General features: G+C 39.6%; 1 protein-coding gene across 1 annotated transcript in view; it reads left to right on the forward strand.

The window, feature by feature from the left end:
• The window catches only part of GFRA1 (GDNF family receptor alpha 1), a 316,795-nt gene that overhangs the window by 234,181 nt on the left and 64,032 nt on the right, over positions 1–18,582 (forward strand). Inside the window, exons 6-7 of the mRNA XM_061635904.1 lie at positions 8,185–8,319; positions 12,726–12,904. Of these exons, the coding sequence (XP_061491888.1) occupies positions 8,185–8,319; positions 12,726–12,904 (314 nt within the window). The remainder of the gene's footprint in view (positions 1–8,184; positions 8,320–12,725; positions 12,905–18,582) is intronic.

Raw genomic sequence — 18,582 nt, forward strand, 5'->3', positions numbered from 1 at the left:
GTTAAAAATTAATGTAATTTCCAAAGCAGTAATCCTAAGCGTAAAATTCATAGAGATGAAAGGAAATGGACGAAAGGTTGGAGTGGGACTGGAAAGGCTGTTAGGAAGGGGAGTACATCTTGAACAAAAGAGGCAGCTCATGAAGTACTCTTAAAAAATTGGTTCTGATCAACCTCTAGTTGAGGACAACTAGTCACATGCTAGCAGCCAGTAGCTTTGGAATGGAATGTGCATCAAAAGTTGTATCCAGCCAGTCAGTGAACCTAAATCAGCTACGTGAAGGATCCACAACTGGATTTCCCTTGCTGGGTTGGATCAGTTGGTTATTAAGATACCAACGTTTGCAAATACTTACAATTTTATGTTGTGAGTCACTGTGCCCCCCCCCCTACATATTCCTGATGGCAACTATTAGGACAGAGATTGTTTACCACAGGGAAGCTATAACATGTTCTGGCTTTCTGTTGGGGATTTACTTTGTGTTTCCCTATATAGACGTTGGGGAGGGGTGTGCATCATTTTAAATGCATGTAACTAATCGTTATGATTATCTGAACATTTGTTTATAGAAAGCTTTTAAGTATCCCACAGATAACTTGGTTACATTTGTACTTTCCTATGAAAATGTCTCCTTCACATTTCTAGGGAGAGGATATAGTTTCCTTGATGAATTAAACCAATTATCTCCTAATTTGTTTCCAAAAAGTCTGTTTGAAAATGACCCCTTGTGTCCTTATTAAATAGTTTCTGAGATACCCGTCATTCCCAGTGAAGGCAAAACTATTCTTTCAGATCATTATCTTAATTAACAATTGGATTTATCATTGCTACATCTGCTTGAATGGCTGTCAAGTCCCACAGGTTTTACTTCAGAGCAACACAGTGGCCCAGTGTGGACATCACACATGATAAGAATGAACTACAATGAACTTTTGGCTCACTCCCACAGCAGCCACAAGGAGAAGTTTTGAAGTTTTCAATTTCTGGTGTAGATTAACAACAGTTTATGTCATCTGAACCCAATCAAGTGTGGTTTGTTTAAAATAAGTCAATATCAAACATTGGGTCATAAAGCTGGCTTGTTTTAACAAACCATATTTAAGATAAACTTTAGTTTAGGATTTGGATGTTTGGATGTAAAGCTATTTTTAAGACTTGTTTTATTTATTTATATATTTAATATATATATACCGCCCTTCCCCCCAGCAGGAGCCCAGGGCAGCAAACAAAAGCACTAAAAACACTTTAAAACATCATGAAAACAGACTTTAAAATACATTAAAACAAAACAACTTTAAAAACATTTTTTTAAAAGCTTTGAAGACATCTTTTTTAAAAAAGGTTTAAAAATTGTTTTAAAAAAAGGTTTAAAAACATCTTAAAAAGTAATTCCAACACAGACGCAGACTGGGATAAGGCCTCAACTTAAAAGGCTTGTTGAAAGAGGAAGGTCTTCAAGAGGCGCTGAAAAGATAACAGAGATTAATATGTATTTTTATTGCAAACATAATGGAAAGAAAAAAGAAACAATGTCCACTCAGATTAACAATAAGAATATTCAATCAATCCTAATTTTAATACATATATTAATATATTCAGTCCATATGTCCATCTAAATATCCAAACGAGATTGATAAGACATACATTCAAATGTAGAAAGGACAGTATGATCTTCAGACCATTGAGAAATGGATGGTGAGTGTTTATCCTTCTAACTTGAAATATAAATCTCTTTGCCCCATAATGACTCACAGGATTTACTTTCATTGTCCACCTGTTAATCCCCACTCTACAGTAATATAATTTAAAAGTGTGTGAATATATCAATGATTTTTCCAAAACAATGTTAATATGAACAATAATTTCTGACAAAAAGAAGACATCACAGAACATGCCCACATCATTTGCCTCAAGAGGCATGGTCAGCCTTACATGGCCAACATCTATCTGAACTAGCCAGTTCCTTCCCATAAAGATGTGGTGGAGTCTAATAAACCTGAATCACCATTTTTTGTTGAATTAATGTTAAACCTAAAGCAGCATTACATACAGATGCTAAAACAATTTTTCATTACTTAGGCTATATGGAACACTCTTATTTCCTATTCCATTCACTTACTGAGCATCCAATTTACAACATTCCAATAAACATTTATAAACAACTATTGCAGATTTAACTTTCTGTAAAGATCCAACTATATTGAAGCACTCAGAGATGATGGACCATAAATAGACACCAAAAGCTGCCATAATTGAAGATATTGTCATCAGTTAGATGTATGTAAACCACATTATTGTAAATTGCAAACCTATTATCTAATGTATAAGTCTCACTATCAGTCCATTTCTTGTACATGAACAAATGGAATTTAAAATAGCTTTGTATAAACTATAAAATTAATAATTTTGGTGTAATTTCTGGCTATATGGTGAATTTGTTAAAATCCAAATTAATGCCAGTGAGCACCATCAAGTTATCTAGTTTTATATGCTGTTTGAGAGCCAGTGTGGCATAGTAGTTAGTTGAACTACGACCTGGGAGACCAGGGTTCGAATCCCCACACAGCCATGAAGCTCACTGGGTGACCTTGGGCCAGTCACTGCCTCTCAGCCTCAGAGGAAGACAGTGGTAAACCACCTCTGAATACCGCTTACCATGAAAGCCCTATTCATTGTTGCTTGCCTCCCCAATCTCCGAGCAGTGAGATTTCCAGTTGTCAGATGACAGAGTAAATATGTGTTGTGAATAAAATATGAGAAACAAATGGCATGAAGACTGCATATTAGATTTTTTTCAAATTTTGGAGTTTACAACTGTCATGAAATATTCCTGGCTATTTATGGTAGATGTGAAAACTACAGCTCAACTCCAATAGCTGTTAAACAAATATTTTCTGATGAGCTACCACCTAGGGGAAGCATAAACAAAACAGTGCTCTTGCTCAGAAAGGAGATGTGTTAAGATATATTGGTGGAGTAGCTGTGTGTATATGTGAAAGATCCAGTGCTCCTGACAGCTCCAAGCCATGTAATTTCACGGATCTCCCTCTTTGTATGTAGATATGTACAAATTAATTAGCAGCTTTCTTTTCTTCTAGTAAACAGTTCTGTGTTACTCAAAAGTTTGTATATTCTTTCACTGACATGGTGATAAAAAAATGCTACCACTTCATTTTATTTTTATACTTGCAATGCTCCTCTATATCTTTTTAGCCACATCTGCTATTACAAAAATAGTAAATAGGTATGATTACTGGGGAAGTACTATATCTTTGAAAAAAAATTGTGAATAGCCTTTTTAATGAAAGCAAATGCAAAAGGATGACTTAACTAGCTACAAACAAAAGAAGTTGACTCTTGGACAAAGAACTGAGTATCTTAGACATCAGATCCAATTAAGTGATGTATGGATGTTAGCTGCTGGCAAGAAATAACTTTGGTACTAATGGATAACTCAGAATAACAGCTGTTGGCAAGTAGTTTCCAGACACAGTGACTTTTGCTAAGGATTTTATTGGAGCCATTATGCAATGTAACCTTAAGGATAACCCAGTTCCAGCAGAGAGGTACTTTTATGTTTCCCTGGGCAAAGATACTGCACAAATGCTTGAAGAAAGACTGCAAAAACATTCTCTGGCATCAGGATCAAGGGAATGGGTCCCTAAGGAAGCAAAATCAAGTGGAGATCTGACTTTGGAGGGAAAATACACATTCTTCTTCCTTGCTAGCAGCCTCAAGACACAGTTAAGAGGATGGAAACTGACTAGTGTAACAAGAGTTCATGCCTTGCTTACCGCTATTACTCTGAAAAACTCAGCCTTCCAAAATCAGGCTTTGGGGGGATACCAAGATCTCCATCAGACTATTATAAATCTAGACTACAAGGGCATATATACTCATTCTGTGGTTGTGTGGCTACCCATCACAATTCCTCTCTTCTCTTTTTTGCTATGGCTTTTCCTACCCATATCATCCCATATGTAGAAGCTGCCAAAGCAAATACTTTCTCATAGTGGCATTCCACACAGTGAGTGTAACCTTTCAAAACCACTTCTTATATTCTCTAGCCCAAACTGCATGGAGATTCTGCATGCCAGTACCATCACCAAAAAATTATTAGTGCTGATATGGATGCTGTCCATACAAAGGCACCAACGTGCCTAATAACACACTGAGTCATCCTCATATGAGAGCCATAACATTTAAATCACCTTCGAGAATATAGAATTCAGATATTAATTATCCCAAGAACTGATTCTTATGGCAACTGCTAATGATAGAAAACATCCACTCCTCATTTTTTAGATGTTAAAGTGATCACCCCAGACAGTGGTTAATTTTCTAGAGGTTCCACAATAACTTGAGGTATTTTATCAAGTGTGTGTGTGTGTGTTTGGGGGGAGAGAGAGAGAGAGAGAGAGAGAGAGAGAGGGCTGGAGTCCAAGATGCCACCTAGAAGAACAAATCAAGGCAGGGGGAAATAATGTGATCTGCTTGACTTCACATCTGCCCCCAGGCTTATATTGCAGAATTTTTTCCCCCAGCATCTTTCAGCTATTTTTTTTTAACATATACATTGGGGACACTAAATATACATATAGTCTGTTTTGGCCTTTCCCATCCTCTATGATGCCATCCATGGCTTAGCAGTATTTCCATTTCTGCCTTATATCATTTTAGATACATTTATTTCCTCTTCTGTTTTGGCTATCTTTGTTGCTGTCCAGAAAGTCAGTGATGCTTTTATCCTGTTTTCAGGCACAGTCACTTTCCCATTGCTACACGTTACACAGACTAAAGAGGATATTCCCTTTCCGATGGGGAACCAATCAGTTTCTCCATATTCTATCCTTACACTAGCCTCTTGTCCAGAGTCTAGGTTGCACATCAGGACAATCAGATGCTGTGGCACCCCCATTTCTTTTAAAGCATTCATAGTTTTTCATGATCTGCACAGTCAAAGGCTTTGCTGTAATCTATAAAGTACAGGGTGATTTTCTTCTGAAATTCCTTGGTCCGTTCCATTATCCAGTGTTTGTTTGCGATATGATCTCTGGTGCCTCTTCCCTTTCTAAATCCAGCTTGGATGTCTGGCATTTCTTGCTCCATATATGGCAAGAGCCTTTGTTGTAGAATCTTGAGCATTCCTTTACTTGCATGGGATATTAAGGCAATAGTTCAATAATTTTACTGCATTCCCTGGGATCCCCTTTCTTTGGAATTGCGATATATGTTGAACGCTTCCAGTCTGTGGGCCGTTGTTTAGTTTTCCATATTTCTTGACAAATTTTGTCAAAATTTGGACAGATTCAGTCTCAGTAGCTTGCAGCAACTCTATTGGTATGCCATCTGTTCCTGATAATTTGTTTCTTCAAAGTATTTTAAGATCAGCTTTCACCTCACATTCTGAAATTTCTGGTTCTTCGTCATATGGTTCCTCCGTGAATGAATCTGTCATCCTGGCTTTATCTTTTATGGAGTTCTTCAGTGTATTGCTTCCATCTTCCTTTTATTTCATCTCGGTCAGTCAGTGTGGTCCCCTGTTGATTATTCAACATCCCTACTCTTGGTTTAAATTTCCCTTTCATTTCTCTAATCTTTTGGAATAGGGCTCTTGTTCTTCCCTTTTTGTTGTCCTCTTCTATTTCTTGTAATAGTTCTCTTTGTCCCTGCATACTAGTCGCTGTATTGTTGCATTTAGGGTTCTCCTAGAGTTCAGTAGGTCTTGCTTCCCGGTAAATCGGCATAGGATTGCAGTTTTATATAGATTTTACATGGTTTGCATAAACTGTCATCTCCAAATGTTAAAATTTCCAGCTATTTTACCTGCATTGATTCTAATTGAACAGGTTTGCTGGAAACTTTTACTTTGTATGCACCATACATTTAAAGCACATTATTTTCCCCAAATAATCCTGGGTACTGTAGTTTGTTAAGAGTGCTGGCAATTAAAGCTCTTTGCAGGGTAAACTACAATTCCCAGAATTCTTTTGGGGAAATCATGTGCTTTAAATGTATGGAGTGTGTGCAGCATTTGTTCTTTATTCCTCATTGCACTCAGCATGTGGCACATGGGTCATCTAAGCAGTCCATCGCCAGCACACCCTTCGATGTATGCCTCCGACTTATCTTTTGTCAAGTTTTGACTAATAGTGCTTGCCCATTTTACTACATTCCCCACTTCCACGGGTATTTCATTAATTCAAAACTGTGTTACTGAAGATTTGCCAAACTTCTGCAGACATTGGGCAGTTACCACTGGAGTTGCTAGTCAAAAGTTGCCGTCTGATTCAGTAGTCTGACATCAAAACAAAAAACATCCTTTTGCTTACACCCACTTTATACAGCCCAATCCCCCCACCAGATACTACTTTATGCGTTTCATTGTATCCTATTTCATATATGAAGTGATGGTGACTGATATGTTCAATACCAACCAGGCTCCTGGTGATAGATATTATGCATAATGTTAATGGGGCTGCATTTTCAGTTAATACTAACAAACTTTGTGTTTGGCAACCACAAAGCCTAGAGTAGAACCTCTTTTGGTTCACACCATAGGTGTTTTTGTAATCCTAAAGCTGTCCAATACCCAGAATTGTTGTTGTTTGTTGTTATTTGCCCGCCCTTCATCAAGAGGTCCCAGGACTGGTTACAACAACCTTAAAATACTGTGTTAAAAACAATTATCTACCCAGATTCATTCCACCAGCACCACTAAGATGTACCAGTGGTACAGGTCTATGGGGAGAAAGCCTAGCAAAAGTTTGAACCTCTATTCAATAGAGTGTCTTGTATGTCCACATTTCGAAAGTACTACGCTATCACCAAAACATGCTCTGGGCCATTTTTATATTCTGAGGTTTAAGAGGCAAAAGTAAAACTTGTTTGGGCTTTTTTTTTTTGCAAAGCAAGCACTTTCACAATCACTAACTGCTGCTTTGCTTTTATGTATGGCATTCTCAGATTAGATTAGCTTTTTTGTATTGGGTCCAATGTGGGAAGATTTCAGCCATATAAAAATAGCCAGAATCTCCAGATTGGTGCTTTCTGTAACATTATTGTTCTTACTTAAGATTGTCCAAACACATTGGTTGTTCCTCAGTATCACAGAACAAATGCAGTTGTAATGCTGTTCTGTTACACGATTACTGCAGAATAAGTGATGATCTTTTTGATTTAAACTGTTGTAGAGCCAGTGTGGTATAGTGGTTAGAATGTTTGACTACAACCTGGGAGACCAAGGTTCGAATCCCCACAGAACCATAAAGCTTACTGGTTGACCTTGGGCCACTCACTGCCTCTTAGCCTCAGAGGGAGGCAATGGTAAACCACCTCTGAATACCGCTTACCATGAAAACTCTACTCATAGGGTTGCCATAAGTCGGAATCGACTTGAAAGCAGTTCATCATCATCATCAGTTAAAGCATTATTTTAATCTATTCTTTATCTGAAGCATAGTCTATCTGCATATTCAGGCAGCCATCACTGCTTTATTTATTTATTTATTTATATCCCACCCTTCCTCCCAGTAGTAGCCCAGGGCAGTAAACAAAACACTAAAAATACTCTAAATATCATAAAAATAGAGTTTAAAATATATTGAAACATCTTTAAAAACATATTAAAACAAAACATCTTTAAAACATCTTTTTAAAAAAGGTTTTAAAACATCTTAAAAAGTAATTTAGACACAGACTGGGATAAGGTCTCAGCTTAAAAGGCTTGTTGAAAGAGGAAGGTCTTCAGTAGGCGCCGAAAATATAACAGAGATGGCGCCTGTCTAATATTTAAGGGAAGGAATTCCACAGGGTAGGTGCCACTACACTAAAAGTCCATTTCCTATGTTGTGCAGAATGGACCTCCTGATAAGATGGTATCTTCAGGAGCCTCTCACCTGCAGAGCATAGTGGGTATATAAAGAGTGACAGTTATTTGCTCTGTCTTCATACTCTTCCTCTTAACTGATCAAGCCATATTTACCTACCCACACCATCCCCCAAATCTTCTCATCTCAACACTACTCAAAGCTTACTCGTGGTTTTTACATTTTAATCTATCTTTGCTTCCCTCACCTACAAGTTGATACTCATTTCTTGATTGGATTTCTGGGAGAATGGTGTGTTATTGAAAAAGAAATAATCATACAGAATGGTGTTTTGTTTTTTCCTTTTTTTTAATAGGCACAGTTATGACTCCGAATTATAGAAACTATCCCAGTCTCAGCGTTGCTCCGTGGTGTGATTGCAGCAACAGTGGCAACGATCTAGAAGAATGTCTGAAATTTCTGAATTTCTTCCAGGATAATATATGCCTTAGTGAGTACAATATTTATTTTCTATAAAATATCTTCAAGGATGTGTTGATACAAAAATATGTGCAGCAACTAATCAAGAATTAACTGTTGTTTTCTGTCTAAATGTACACAAATCCTGGGGTGTTTCTTCCACAACATGCCCTCACTAGCTATCTTGAACGATTCACTGATTGCTGTGTCTTGATAGATTATCTGAATTCCATCCATCAGAGTGAACTACTCTGGTACAGTTTAGACCTGTTTTCTATGTTACCTAGGGAACACAGCAGCCACCCAAACACCAAATCTGTGTGGTTGGGTTACATGTTGCAGCATAAGAACATAATAAGAGCCCTGTTGGATCAGACCAAAGGTCCTTTAAGTCCAGCATCCTGTTTCACACAATGGCCAACCAGATGCTTCAGGAAACCCATAAGCTGGATTTGAAGGCAATATCCCTCTCTTGTTGTTGTTGTTACCCAGCAGCTAGTACTCAGAGGAATACTCTGAATTTGGAGATCACAGATAATGAACATAACTAGAAGTCACTGATACACTTACCTTCCAGGAATTTGTCTAGTCCCCTTTTAAAGCCATCTAAGCTAGTGACCATCACCACAATTTCTGGTAGCCAATTCCATCAATTAATTAAGTGTTGTGTGAAGGAGCATGTCATTCTTGTCTGTCCTAAACCTCCTGCTACTCACTTTCAACCAGCAATAATGTGTGTAAGAGCCATTCACATCAGTGGTTCCAGTGCAACACAGGTGATTGCAAGCAGCTGCAGTATATGCAATGTGGGTTCCAATGTGGATTCCAGCCACACCTCTATCTGTTTAATTTTGGCAACTATCACATTACATTAGTAATATATGCATGGTTAAACATAGAGGATTCAAATCCCCAGATTTTGCTAAGCAGTGGGACTTCTTTTTAGGTACCTACAATCTTTGATTTGCTGCTTGAGACATGTAAACCAACCATAAGTCTTTAGGGAGCCCATACAGACAAGCTGAACTACCCCAGTATGAATTCTTTTTATCCCAAGGAAATTTGGTTTTGCTAAGTGCTAGGGAGGATTTTACTGCACATCAGTATTGAAATGTGTGGTAAACTGGATGCCTGTATGGACTCAGACTGAGCGTCACAATGAGTTGCTGAATATTAGTGTTTGGCTCAGAAATAACCTGTGTACACATAATAAACACTCAACCATGTAAAATATTAGCTGGCACTTTGGCCTCTTCACATGTAATATTACAGCTCTGTTCAGATGTAATGCTACACCATAGTTTACTGTTCCATGAATGAGCCTTGTTCTCATGTTCTTTTCTCCTTCTCTGACATGGCTGCAAGGAGGATCTTCATCCACTTCCATTTACAACTGACTTCATATTGTTGTTATGTGCAAACCCAGACAAATTGTTCTCAGTCTTAACTATTGTTTTGGGCAGGGGCAGAGAACCTTTTCCAGCCTGTGGACCACATTCCCAGAGGCAAACGTGGGTGGGTCCAAAGATGAACATGGGCAGAACAACAGATGCAATTCTTACCTTTGTACAGGAGGCCACACTCAAGGCACACAAAATCCATAGGATTCTACACCCATACCCATATATACTTTTTTCCATCCTCCACCCAGGCAAGTCACAGTTCCAGCCAGACAAACACTTGAAAAGTACTCAAAGCAGGGCTGTCAGGGATGTGCCCTATGGAGAGGTGTTGTGGACTGGGGAAAGTTCTGAGGGCCAGATAGAGAGGCCTCAAGGGCCACATTTTGTATCTGGGTCTGAGGTTCCCCACCCCAGGCTTAGGGAAACAAGCTAACTTCAAACAATAGTTTGATCCTGGCTGTTTACCTAAACCACAGTTAAGACTAACCCCAGTAACAAGTTTGCACATAATGACAAACTACAGAGATTTGAAAGCAGAAGCAAAAGCTGCCACTCTCCTCCTTGCAGCTGACCCAGAAGAGAAAACAGGAGGGAAGTGTGCTGAGCCTGAGGATCACACATGTAATGCTGAACCATAATTTAATATTCCATCTGAACCCAGCCATTATCTCCAGGTGGGAAAAACGTTGTATAGGAAATGGCTTTGTGTTGTGCAGTGTTAGATCTTAGTTAAATGTGAAAAGCTAACTATGCTGTCAGACCTGTTTTTCAAATTAGAAATGGGCTTCAGGAACATCCCACATAAATTCAGTTTACACTCTTAAAAATAAGCAACAATGTAGACATCCGGAAGCATGGCTAGTATTCACTTTGACCTGCTGATGCCTATACATATTTTTAATTGTTTTAATAATTTGCTAATATGCTGATTTGGAAATGAGAGCACTGCTGCAGCATTACATGCTCTTTTTTAAAAAAGAAACACCCCAGTTCCATTGTCCTTTCTCTTGCTGTTGGAATAAAAATGTTAATGAAGATAAAGCAATGACATTAGAGGACACTGTGAGGAAAAATTATACTCACCCTGCTAGAGAGACCTTTTCTTCATGAAGAAATTAAAGGTGTCCCTGTTTTAATAGCATTTCACTGAAGGGGGATAAATGTTCCATTATCCTTTTTCTGTTTATGGACTGACATTTGTAAACCTTTATTTTAAATAAAAATACTAATGAAACACAGGATATTGTTAAGAGATGGGCTGTTAATATGCATGTATTTTAAATATCCACATATCAGACTATAGCATTCTGTTGGTCCAATAGTCCTCACCTCTAACCATTCACCTTCTTGGTTACCACAGTGGCTCAAAGGATTGGTCTATTTGCCATTTTTATCCCAGTGATTTAAGGCTTCTCAGCCTTTTAAAATGCAAATTACACATTCAGGAAAATCATATGGTACAATCTTCCTGTCAATATAGCACTTCAAAATATAGGTGGAGAGATCACATGAATGACTGAAGCAAAAAAAAAAATCCTTGCCCATCAAAAGCTACTGTCAAGAAGAAAGAGCATAACTTAACCTTCTTCTTGACATGTATGCTTTCTATGCACATAGCTTTCTATGTGCAGGTAGGCTTTTTTACTCAGGAGTTCATTCAAACCTGCATTTCCTCCTGCCTTTATTCTGAAAATTTACAGCCCCAAGAGGACTGCAGTACTGGAACTTCTAAATATGTACTGAATGGTTTGTACATAATAGCCTTTAGCTCCTAGAACGTGTGATGGTATTTTGAACAATGAGGTGTCGGTTTATTTCATTCAGGGTAACTATCTGTGAGTTCTCTGGGATCATTTTTTAGTTTTCTATAATGTGCTGCAAGGCAATGAAAATCCATACAGATTCTCCTCACTTCTCTTCACGTCAGCCTGCTCATTTCTGAAGTCTATAAATCATTTCCTACATTTATTAGAAGTTCTTTTGAAAAGTAAGAATTAAGTGCATCTTTCTAAGATAAGAAATAAGAGTGAAATAATTTATAGTAAGTAGTGGATACTATTGAAGGGATGTATTAATAGCTTCCATGCTCAGGTCCCTAGTGAAAAGGTTTATTTCTTATACAATGAGTTTGAAATAAGAAATCCCTAATTCCATGCTAAGTCCCCAAAGACCTGATTAAAACTGTTTTTCTATTCACGTGTGTATTTTTTTTAAAAAAAACCCAATTTACTCTTGCCATAAACAGAGCATTTAATCCCATGAAAAACTACGATAAGCCTTTCAACTTTTCCATTTTCTTCTAGTTTGAGCATGCTTCTCCCACCTCGTTATGCAGATTTTGTTTGAAGACTGGAAGGGGGGAAAAGAAAAAGAAAACCATATTCTTAAAAATACCTCATATTTATTTTGTTATATATAAAAGCAACTCATAAATAAATCAGTAAGTTCCTTGCTATCACTGTTTGGCTTATCAGGCACACTACATTGATAGTATATCCCAGAATGTTGAGCTCAACGACTTATAACAGGTGTGTGGAACCTTGGCCCTCCAGGTGTTGCTGAACTTCAACTCCCATCATCACTGGCTATGCTTGCTGGTGGGAGTTGTAGTTCAGCCACATCCAGAAGGCCCAAGGTTCCCCATACCTGATTAATAGAAAACCAAAATGAGTGTACTTCTGATACTGTTACCCACCTAACCCAGGCTTGTCTCTGGAGTTCATAAGTTGGGTTTTCAGCTGCTTAGAGATGAACAACTTTTTTTTTGTAAATTCCACACCCTATTCCTTTGTGCCATGAGCAACCCCACTATTTATGTGGCTGCATGTTGGCAGGCTGAGAAGTCAGAATAAGTGTTATTGTCAAAGGTGCATTGCATTGCTAATGCAACTGAAAATAAATTGTGTTTCACAAACTGAACGTTGTAAGGGTTGTTCCCTTCAGGGTTGGCCTTGAGGTGTTTGTTGTTGTCCATTCTAAACTCATTTCTGCTATTTGGTCATACGAAGAATTTGCTCTGTAATTTTCCCTATAGAAAGTGCAATTCAGGCCTTTGGCAATGGTACAGACGTGAATGTGTGGCAGCCATTCCTACCTGTCCAAACAACCACAGCTTTAACAGCGACCACTTACAGATCTAAGATTCTGGGATCCGAAAACATCAACAATGAAATACCCACCAACAATGACTTACCAGCATGTGCCAATCTCAAGGTAGGAAACTCCTCGGGCTGCTACAGTCTGACAGATATAAAAAGTGCAAAGAAGGGGAAAGGAATTATTTGTCAAACAAAGGATGCACCCTTGCTTTGATGTGTATTCAGATTAATCAGACAGGCTTATATTTATCTGTTCCCTGCTACCTCCAATATATAGTTGGAGTGATATGTCTAAAGATTGCTTTAAACCAGTCACTCATAATTTCAAAAAATCTAGGATTAATAATAGCTTGCACTGCTATAATAGCAGAGGAGCAGAATGTGTTACTCTTCCTAGAACTGCAACAGATTTGGATAAGGGCTGAACACTTCTGGGGCCCGGCCGGACACTCTGTCAGCAATCTTTCATCAGTACCGCCTGCCTGTACTTACCAAGGTGCAGAAAGGCAGTAAACTCAACCAGGCTTGGGAAGAAAGTAGCTTACCATTCCGTGATGGACCATTGGCAAATTTCCAGTGGAACACCTGGAGACTTCTGGTTGCTCAGATTCTTGCTAAGAATGGAGGGACTGAGTTGGTCAAACGAGGCACTTTGTGTTTTTTAAGCAAGCATGTATTCTCAGGATCACTTAACATATTAGTTATGGGGAAGGGCTGTAGCTCAGTGGTAGAGCATCTGCTTTACATGCAGAAGGTCCTAGATTCAATCCCCAACATTGCCATGTAGGGCTGAAACCCTGGAGAGTCACTGCCAGACATTGTGGACAGTACTGAGCTAGATGGGCAAGGGTCTGACTCGGTATATGGAAGTGTCCTATTTTCCTAAGAGATCTTGGGTATATACTCTTGCTTTGTAAATGTAAAACACATCAGTGAACCATGAGAAGTCTAGTTTCTAAAAAAGGTAGATTGTGCAAGCCCACCCCTGAATAAAATATTTAAAAACCTGTGGACCTAATGGCACACTGTATGAAAACACTTCACATAAGCACCACCCCAGAGTGAGACAAAGTTTGGACTCAGCTGATAATGGGTTTACCAGCGCTATTACAATGCTCTACCACCGCAACTCCCCAAACTTAACTGGTGGCAGTTGCTATGATGGGGAGGCCTCCTTTCCACCCAGGCACTGTGATCACTGAAATGGCAGCACCCTAAGTGCCAGGGATCCTGGGGAATGTTGTTTTCTTCGTATCGGCATCAGGTGTCCCGGGAACAGAAAGCTCCAGGTTTCCTTGTTTCTGCGGTGCCGTGAGTCAATGTCTCAGATGCCAAGATCTTTGGGGCATGTAGTTTTCAGGGTGCCTGACATCCATACTAACTATTCAGATGTTTTGAAGGAAGTACATTTCCATAGCCCCTGGTATTTCATTGTCACAGACACCAGGAAGAAATGGAGGCCACCTGTGGGGGCCTCCCCGTCATCACTGCTGCCAGGCTATGTTGGAGGGGAGGGAAACAATGGTGGGACGGTGGGACTTTTAGGGGATTGAGGAGGAGGTTCCAGGCCCCCATCGTACTCCCTATGAGGTCGGTGGGAGTATAGTAAGACCCAAACTGCACTCTGTTGCCAAACCACCTACCTTTTTCATTTCTCTAAACACATGACACTCTCCTTAAATCCCCATATTGAATTCCTGCCTGCTCCTGGATCCAGCATAAGCTCTTTGTACTTGTACCTTCTAAGCCCATCATGGTCTCCCCCTTCTTATCTCTCTGTTCTTATATCCCTTTCCGTGACCTTTGCTCCATTATCTCCACCATTGGAAGGACTGCTCCCTCAAACAACTCTGTCCTTTCTCCCTTACTGTCCTGTATTTTTGGAACTGCATTCCACAACACCTGTGTGAAGTGATCTCTCTTACTGCTTGCAAATCCCTCTTTAAAACTTACTTTTTCTATGAAGCCTGAGTTTGTGTAAAATGAAACAGTCACACCTTCTTTCCATGTTTATACCTGTTTTCATTTCCCTTTCTTTCCTCTGTTGTCTCCCTTGTGCCATATTTTTGACGCTGATGCCGCTATATGTATAGAAATAAAGAGTTGTATGCAGCTAAGTCTTAGAGCAGACCTACCAAAATTAATGAACCTAAGTTAGTTGTGTCTAGTAACTGTAATGGGTCTCCTCTGAGTAGGGCTAGCATTGAATACCACCCAAAGATTACCTCTGCCATGGAAGTATCTAGTCAGGCTGCCCTTGGAAGCACCTGTGCCATCAGTCTACCCTAGACTACAAAAGAATAACAACATAAAATATGATTAACTTGTATTACTATGAGGAACCATTCTGAATATGGAGGGGGAGGGGGAGAGAGAGAAGGCTTCTGTAGGTGAAATAGCTAAGCCAAGTTAAAAGATATCTCACATTTTAAGGGGAAAGCAGCAACAAGAATTCTGTAATGAACAAGTGCCAGCCTGCTGACTGCATTATGTCAGATAATGCTTGAAATTCAGGGGATAAACATAAATCTTCTCTAGTAAGAAGCATTTAGCCAATTTTCTAAATGTTTTTAATATAATTTATTCTAAAAAGAGCAATAGCTGCTCTGCATTCCTGATGCATCTTTTGCCGCAGAGAGACGATCCCTTTCAGAATGGTAGCAATGTCAAGAACAGGAGCAACTCATCCAGTGGGGCAGAGCCACAACATCCGCCTCCTGGCAGCAGCATCACAGCCACACAGTGGGAGGGTCAAGGCTGGGGCTGCAAGGTTGTGTGTTTGCACAGCCCTGACTTCACCACTGCCTCACCCTTCCCCATTTGGGGAAGCAATATGAGCCACCAAAGTACACTTTAAATGGTGAAACTAAATGACCAAGGATGTGGGCAGAGACCTATGGCTTGGCCCTTTTCCACAGAGGCATCCTTTCTCCTTGTGCTTGGGCTGTTTAAACATTAGGCCTTTTGTGGGAGGTGCCTATGAAAAAGCAGCTTCCATGCAGCTAGAGCAGAGCTTGGAAAAGTTACTTTTTTGAACTACAACTCCCATCAGCCCAGTCCAGTTGCCATGCTGGCTGGGGCTGATGGGAGCTGTAGTTCAAAAAAGTAACTTTTCCAAGCTCTGAGCTAGAGTAATATTTTAAAAGAGCCCCCAAGTTAAAAGGATAAATTTTAAAAATACTTGTACACCATGAAGCAAGGGACAGTTAGGCCAATAAGGAAATATCCTTGATATTTGCTTTCCCAAGGAGGCCAAGGCAATATTGTCATTAAAACAGAGAGGAGACACGCTTTGCTGCTTCTTATCATAAGCTGTGTATTTAGTTGGACGCATTTCAGGAAGAAGCCTCCTTCGTCATAGGAAGATAGGAGGATGCCTTATACCGAATCAGACCATTGGTCCATCTTGCTCAATATTGTTTACCACCAGTCTTTTCCAACCATTGGGTTCCCAGATGTTGTTAGACTATAGTTCCCATAATTCCTTACCATTGGCCATGTTGGTGGGGCTGATGGGAGCTGTAGTCCAGCAACATCTTGGGACCCAAAGGTGGCTTTCCAGAGTTTCAGACAGGATTCTCTCCCAGCCCTACCTGGAGATGCTGGGGATTGAAGTTGGGACCTTCTGCATGCAAGGCAGATGCCCTCCCATTGAGCTACTGCCCTTACTATCAAAGATAGGAACAAAGATAGGATAAAGATAAACAACTAAAATCATGATAACCCTTTTGTTGGGCAGGGATAGGGACCCTGGGTCCTTGGCCCAGATGTTGCTGAACTCTAGCAACCCATCTGCCCCAGCCAGCATGGCCAATGTTCAGGGATGATCGGAGTCCAACAGCATCTGGTGGAGCACAGGTTTCCTACCCCTGCTCTAGAGTTTTCAAGTGATTATGGTTCCTTACCTCTGTCTCCCTGTGTTCTCTACTCCACCTCACACGCCATCAACACTGAAGGCCACGCTAACACTGACTCACAGGGGCCAGTGTGAGGCAATTCTCTAAGCTCCCTTTATCATAGCAAGTACAGTAGCACCAATTGACTTGGATCACTCTGCTTTTTATTTCAGCCCTTAGAAGATTTGTCCCCCTGTTCCTCTTCAACAAAACACCCACATCCCTTGCTGCATTTCCTATTTATGCTCACCCACTAACCAATTACAAATCCATGAAGTTTCTACACCTGCTGTGGCCTGAACCTCTAAGTGCCGCACTGAAGCTTTTAAACTGAACTTCTGACTAAATCCTACATGTCGCTTGCTAATAACAATACTAATAAACACTCGGCTTTAATAGAACTGCTTATGATCTCCAAATGCTGGGGATAGTGCTGAACACCTGCAATTTTCACTGCTGCTCATGAAGGGAACCCAGAAATAAGTGCTTCACTGCATGCTGTGAATGGTGCTTAATCCCCTTGTCTTGAAAACTAATCCTTCCTCTACACTCCCCTTTTAGTGTATGTTCTTCCAAAGAAGTAAAGATGAGCCACACTTATTTGTCCTCTGCACCAAACAGCCATGCCAGGTACTCCAGTCTGAAAGCACATGGGTATTATACGCATGTTAGTTAATTGCAATATACAATTAATACATCATATGTTTCCCAGTAGTGCTCTGCAGTATAGTTATCATAGAAATGCAGTTAAAAGACTCTCAGTTAGGCAAAGATATGGTCCTTTCAAATACGTACTATGTGTACTGTGGTAGAGAAAGGGGTCTATGGGAAGGATTCCAATGCTGAGTTTCATGCTGGTTGAAGCTGTAAAAACCCAAAAAAGCAAACTCAACTCCTTTCCAGCTCAGCTTTCTCTTGCATTAAATGGGTGTTGTGGCTACCAGGACACTGTCCAGGCAGACAAGGCTCTTGAGCCTGAACCTTGCTTTCTTCTGACTCATCATCTTGGGCAGCAGTTCCCAAATGTTGTTTCCCCCATGGATCACTTGAAAATTGCTGATGGTCTTGGCAGACTACTTACTGATTTTTCTGCCTGTTGTAGTGACTGTAATGCTAAATGCTGTATGATTTTTAATTGTACCTGCATTTTTATTGCTTCTTTTATTCCCTATATTGTATTTTATTGTATTACAATGTGTATTCCAGATAATTGAAATGGTCATACAATAAAATACAATATAAGAAATAAAAGAAGCAATAAAAATAGAATTAAAAATCAATATGAATATTCAATGAGAACATGCTGCAGACCAACTGAATGAAGATCGAGGATCACTAGTGGTCCATGGACCACAGTTTGGGAACCCCTGATCTTAGGAATGGGCAGATCTGTCAGTTTCCATTTCTCTCAGTTTCTCATTTTCTAGTCTTAAGTTCAGCTCTCCACATTTCCATATCAACTTATGATTTAAAAAAAGCCCTTATGAAAATTCATCAGCATTTTAGTTGAAATTGCTCCTAATAATTTTTCTATGCAATTAACCAATTTCCCCTAAAATAATGCATTTTTGTATGTTATTTTCACTATTTTCATTTTTACACACATTGTGCCCTAGTATATGCATTTTTGCATGCATTACATAGCTGCAGAACTGCACTGCAAGATTTGGAGAAGTGTGAATTTTGAAGGATGGCTGTGTTTCCGATCACATGCTGTTTCAGAAAGTGCAAATTAGGTAGTTTGAACTTTGAATGTGAACAGAATAAAAAAATTTCCCCATCCCTACAGCAGCTGGACTCTGGCTTCTTACAGGTAAAGGGGACAGCAACATTTGGATTTTGTAAAGCCGGTAATGAATTTATTGGCTTCACAAAGCCAGATTTGCCCTTGCTGTAC

The sequence above is a fragment of the Rhineura floridana genome, chromosome 7, assembly GCF_030035675.1.
Source record: "Rhineura floridana isolate rRhiFlo1 chromosome 7, rRhiFlo1.hap2, whole genome shotgun sequence".
Lineage (NCBI taxonomy): Eukaryota > Metazoa > Chordata > Lepidosauria > Squamata > Rhineuridae > Rhineura > Rhineura floridana.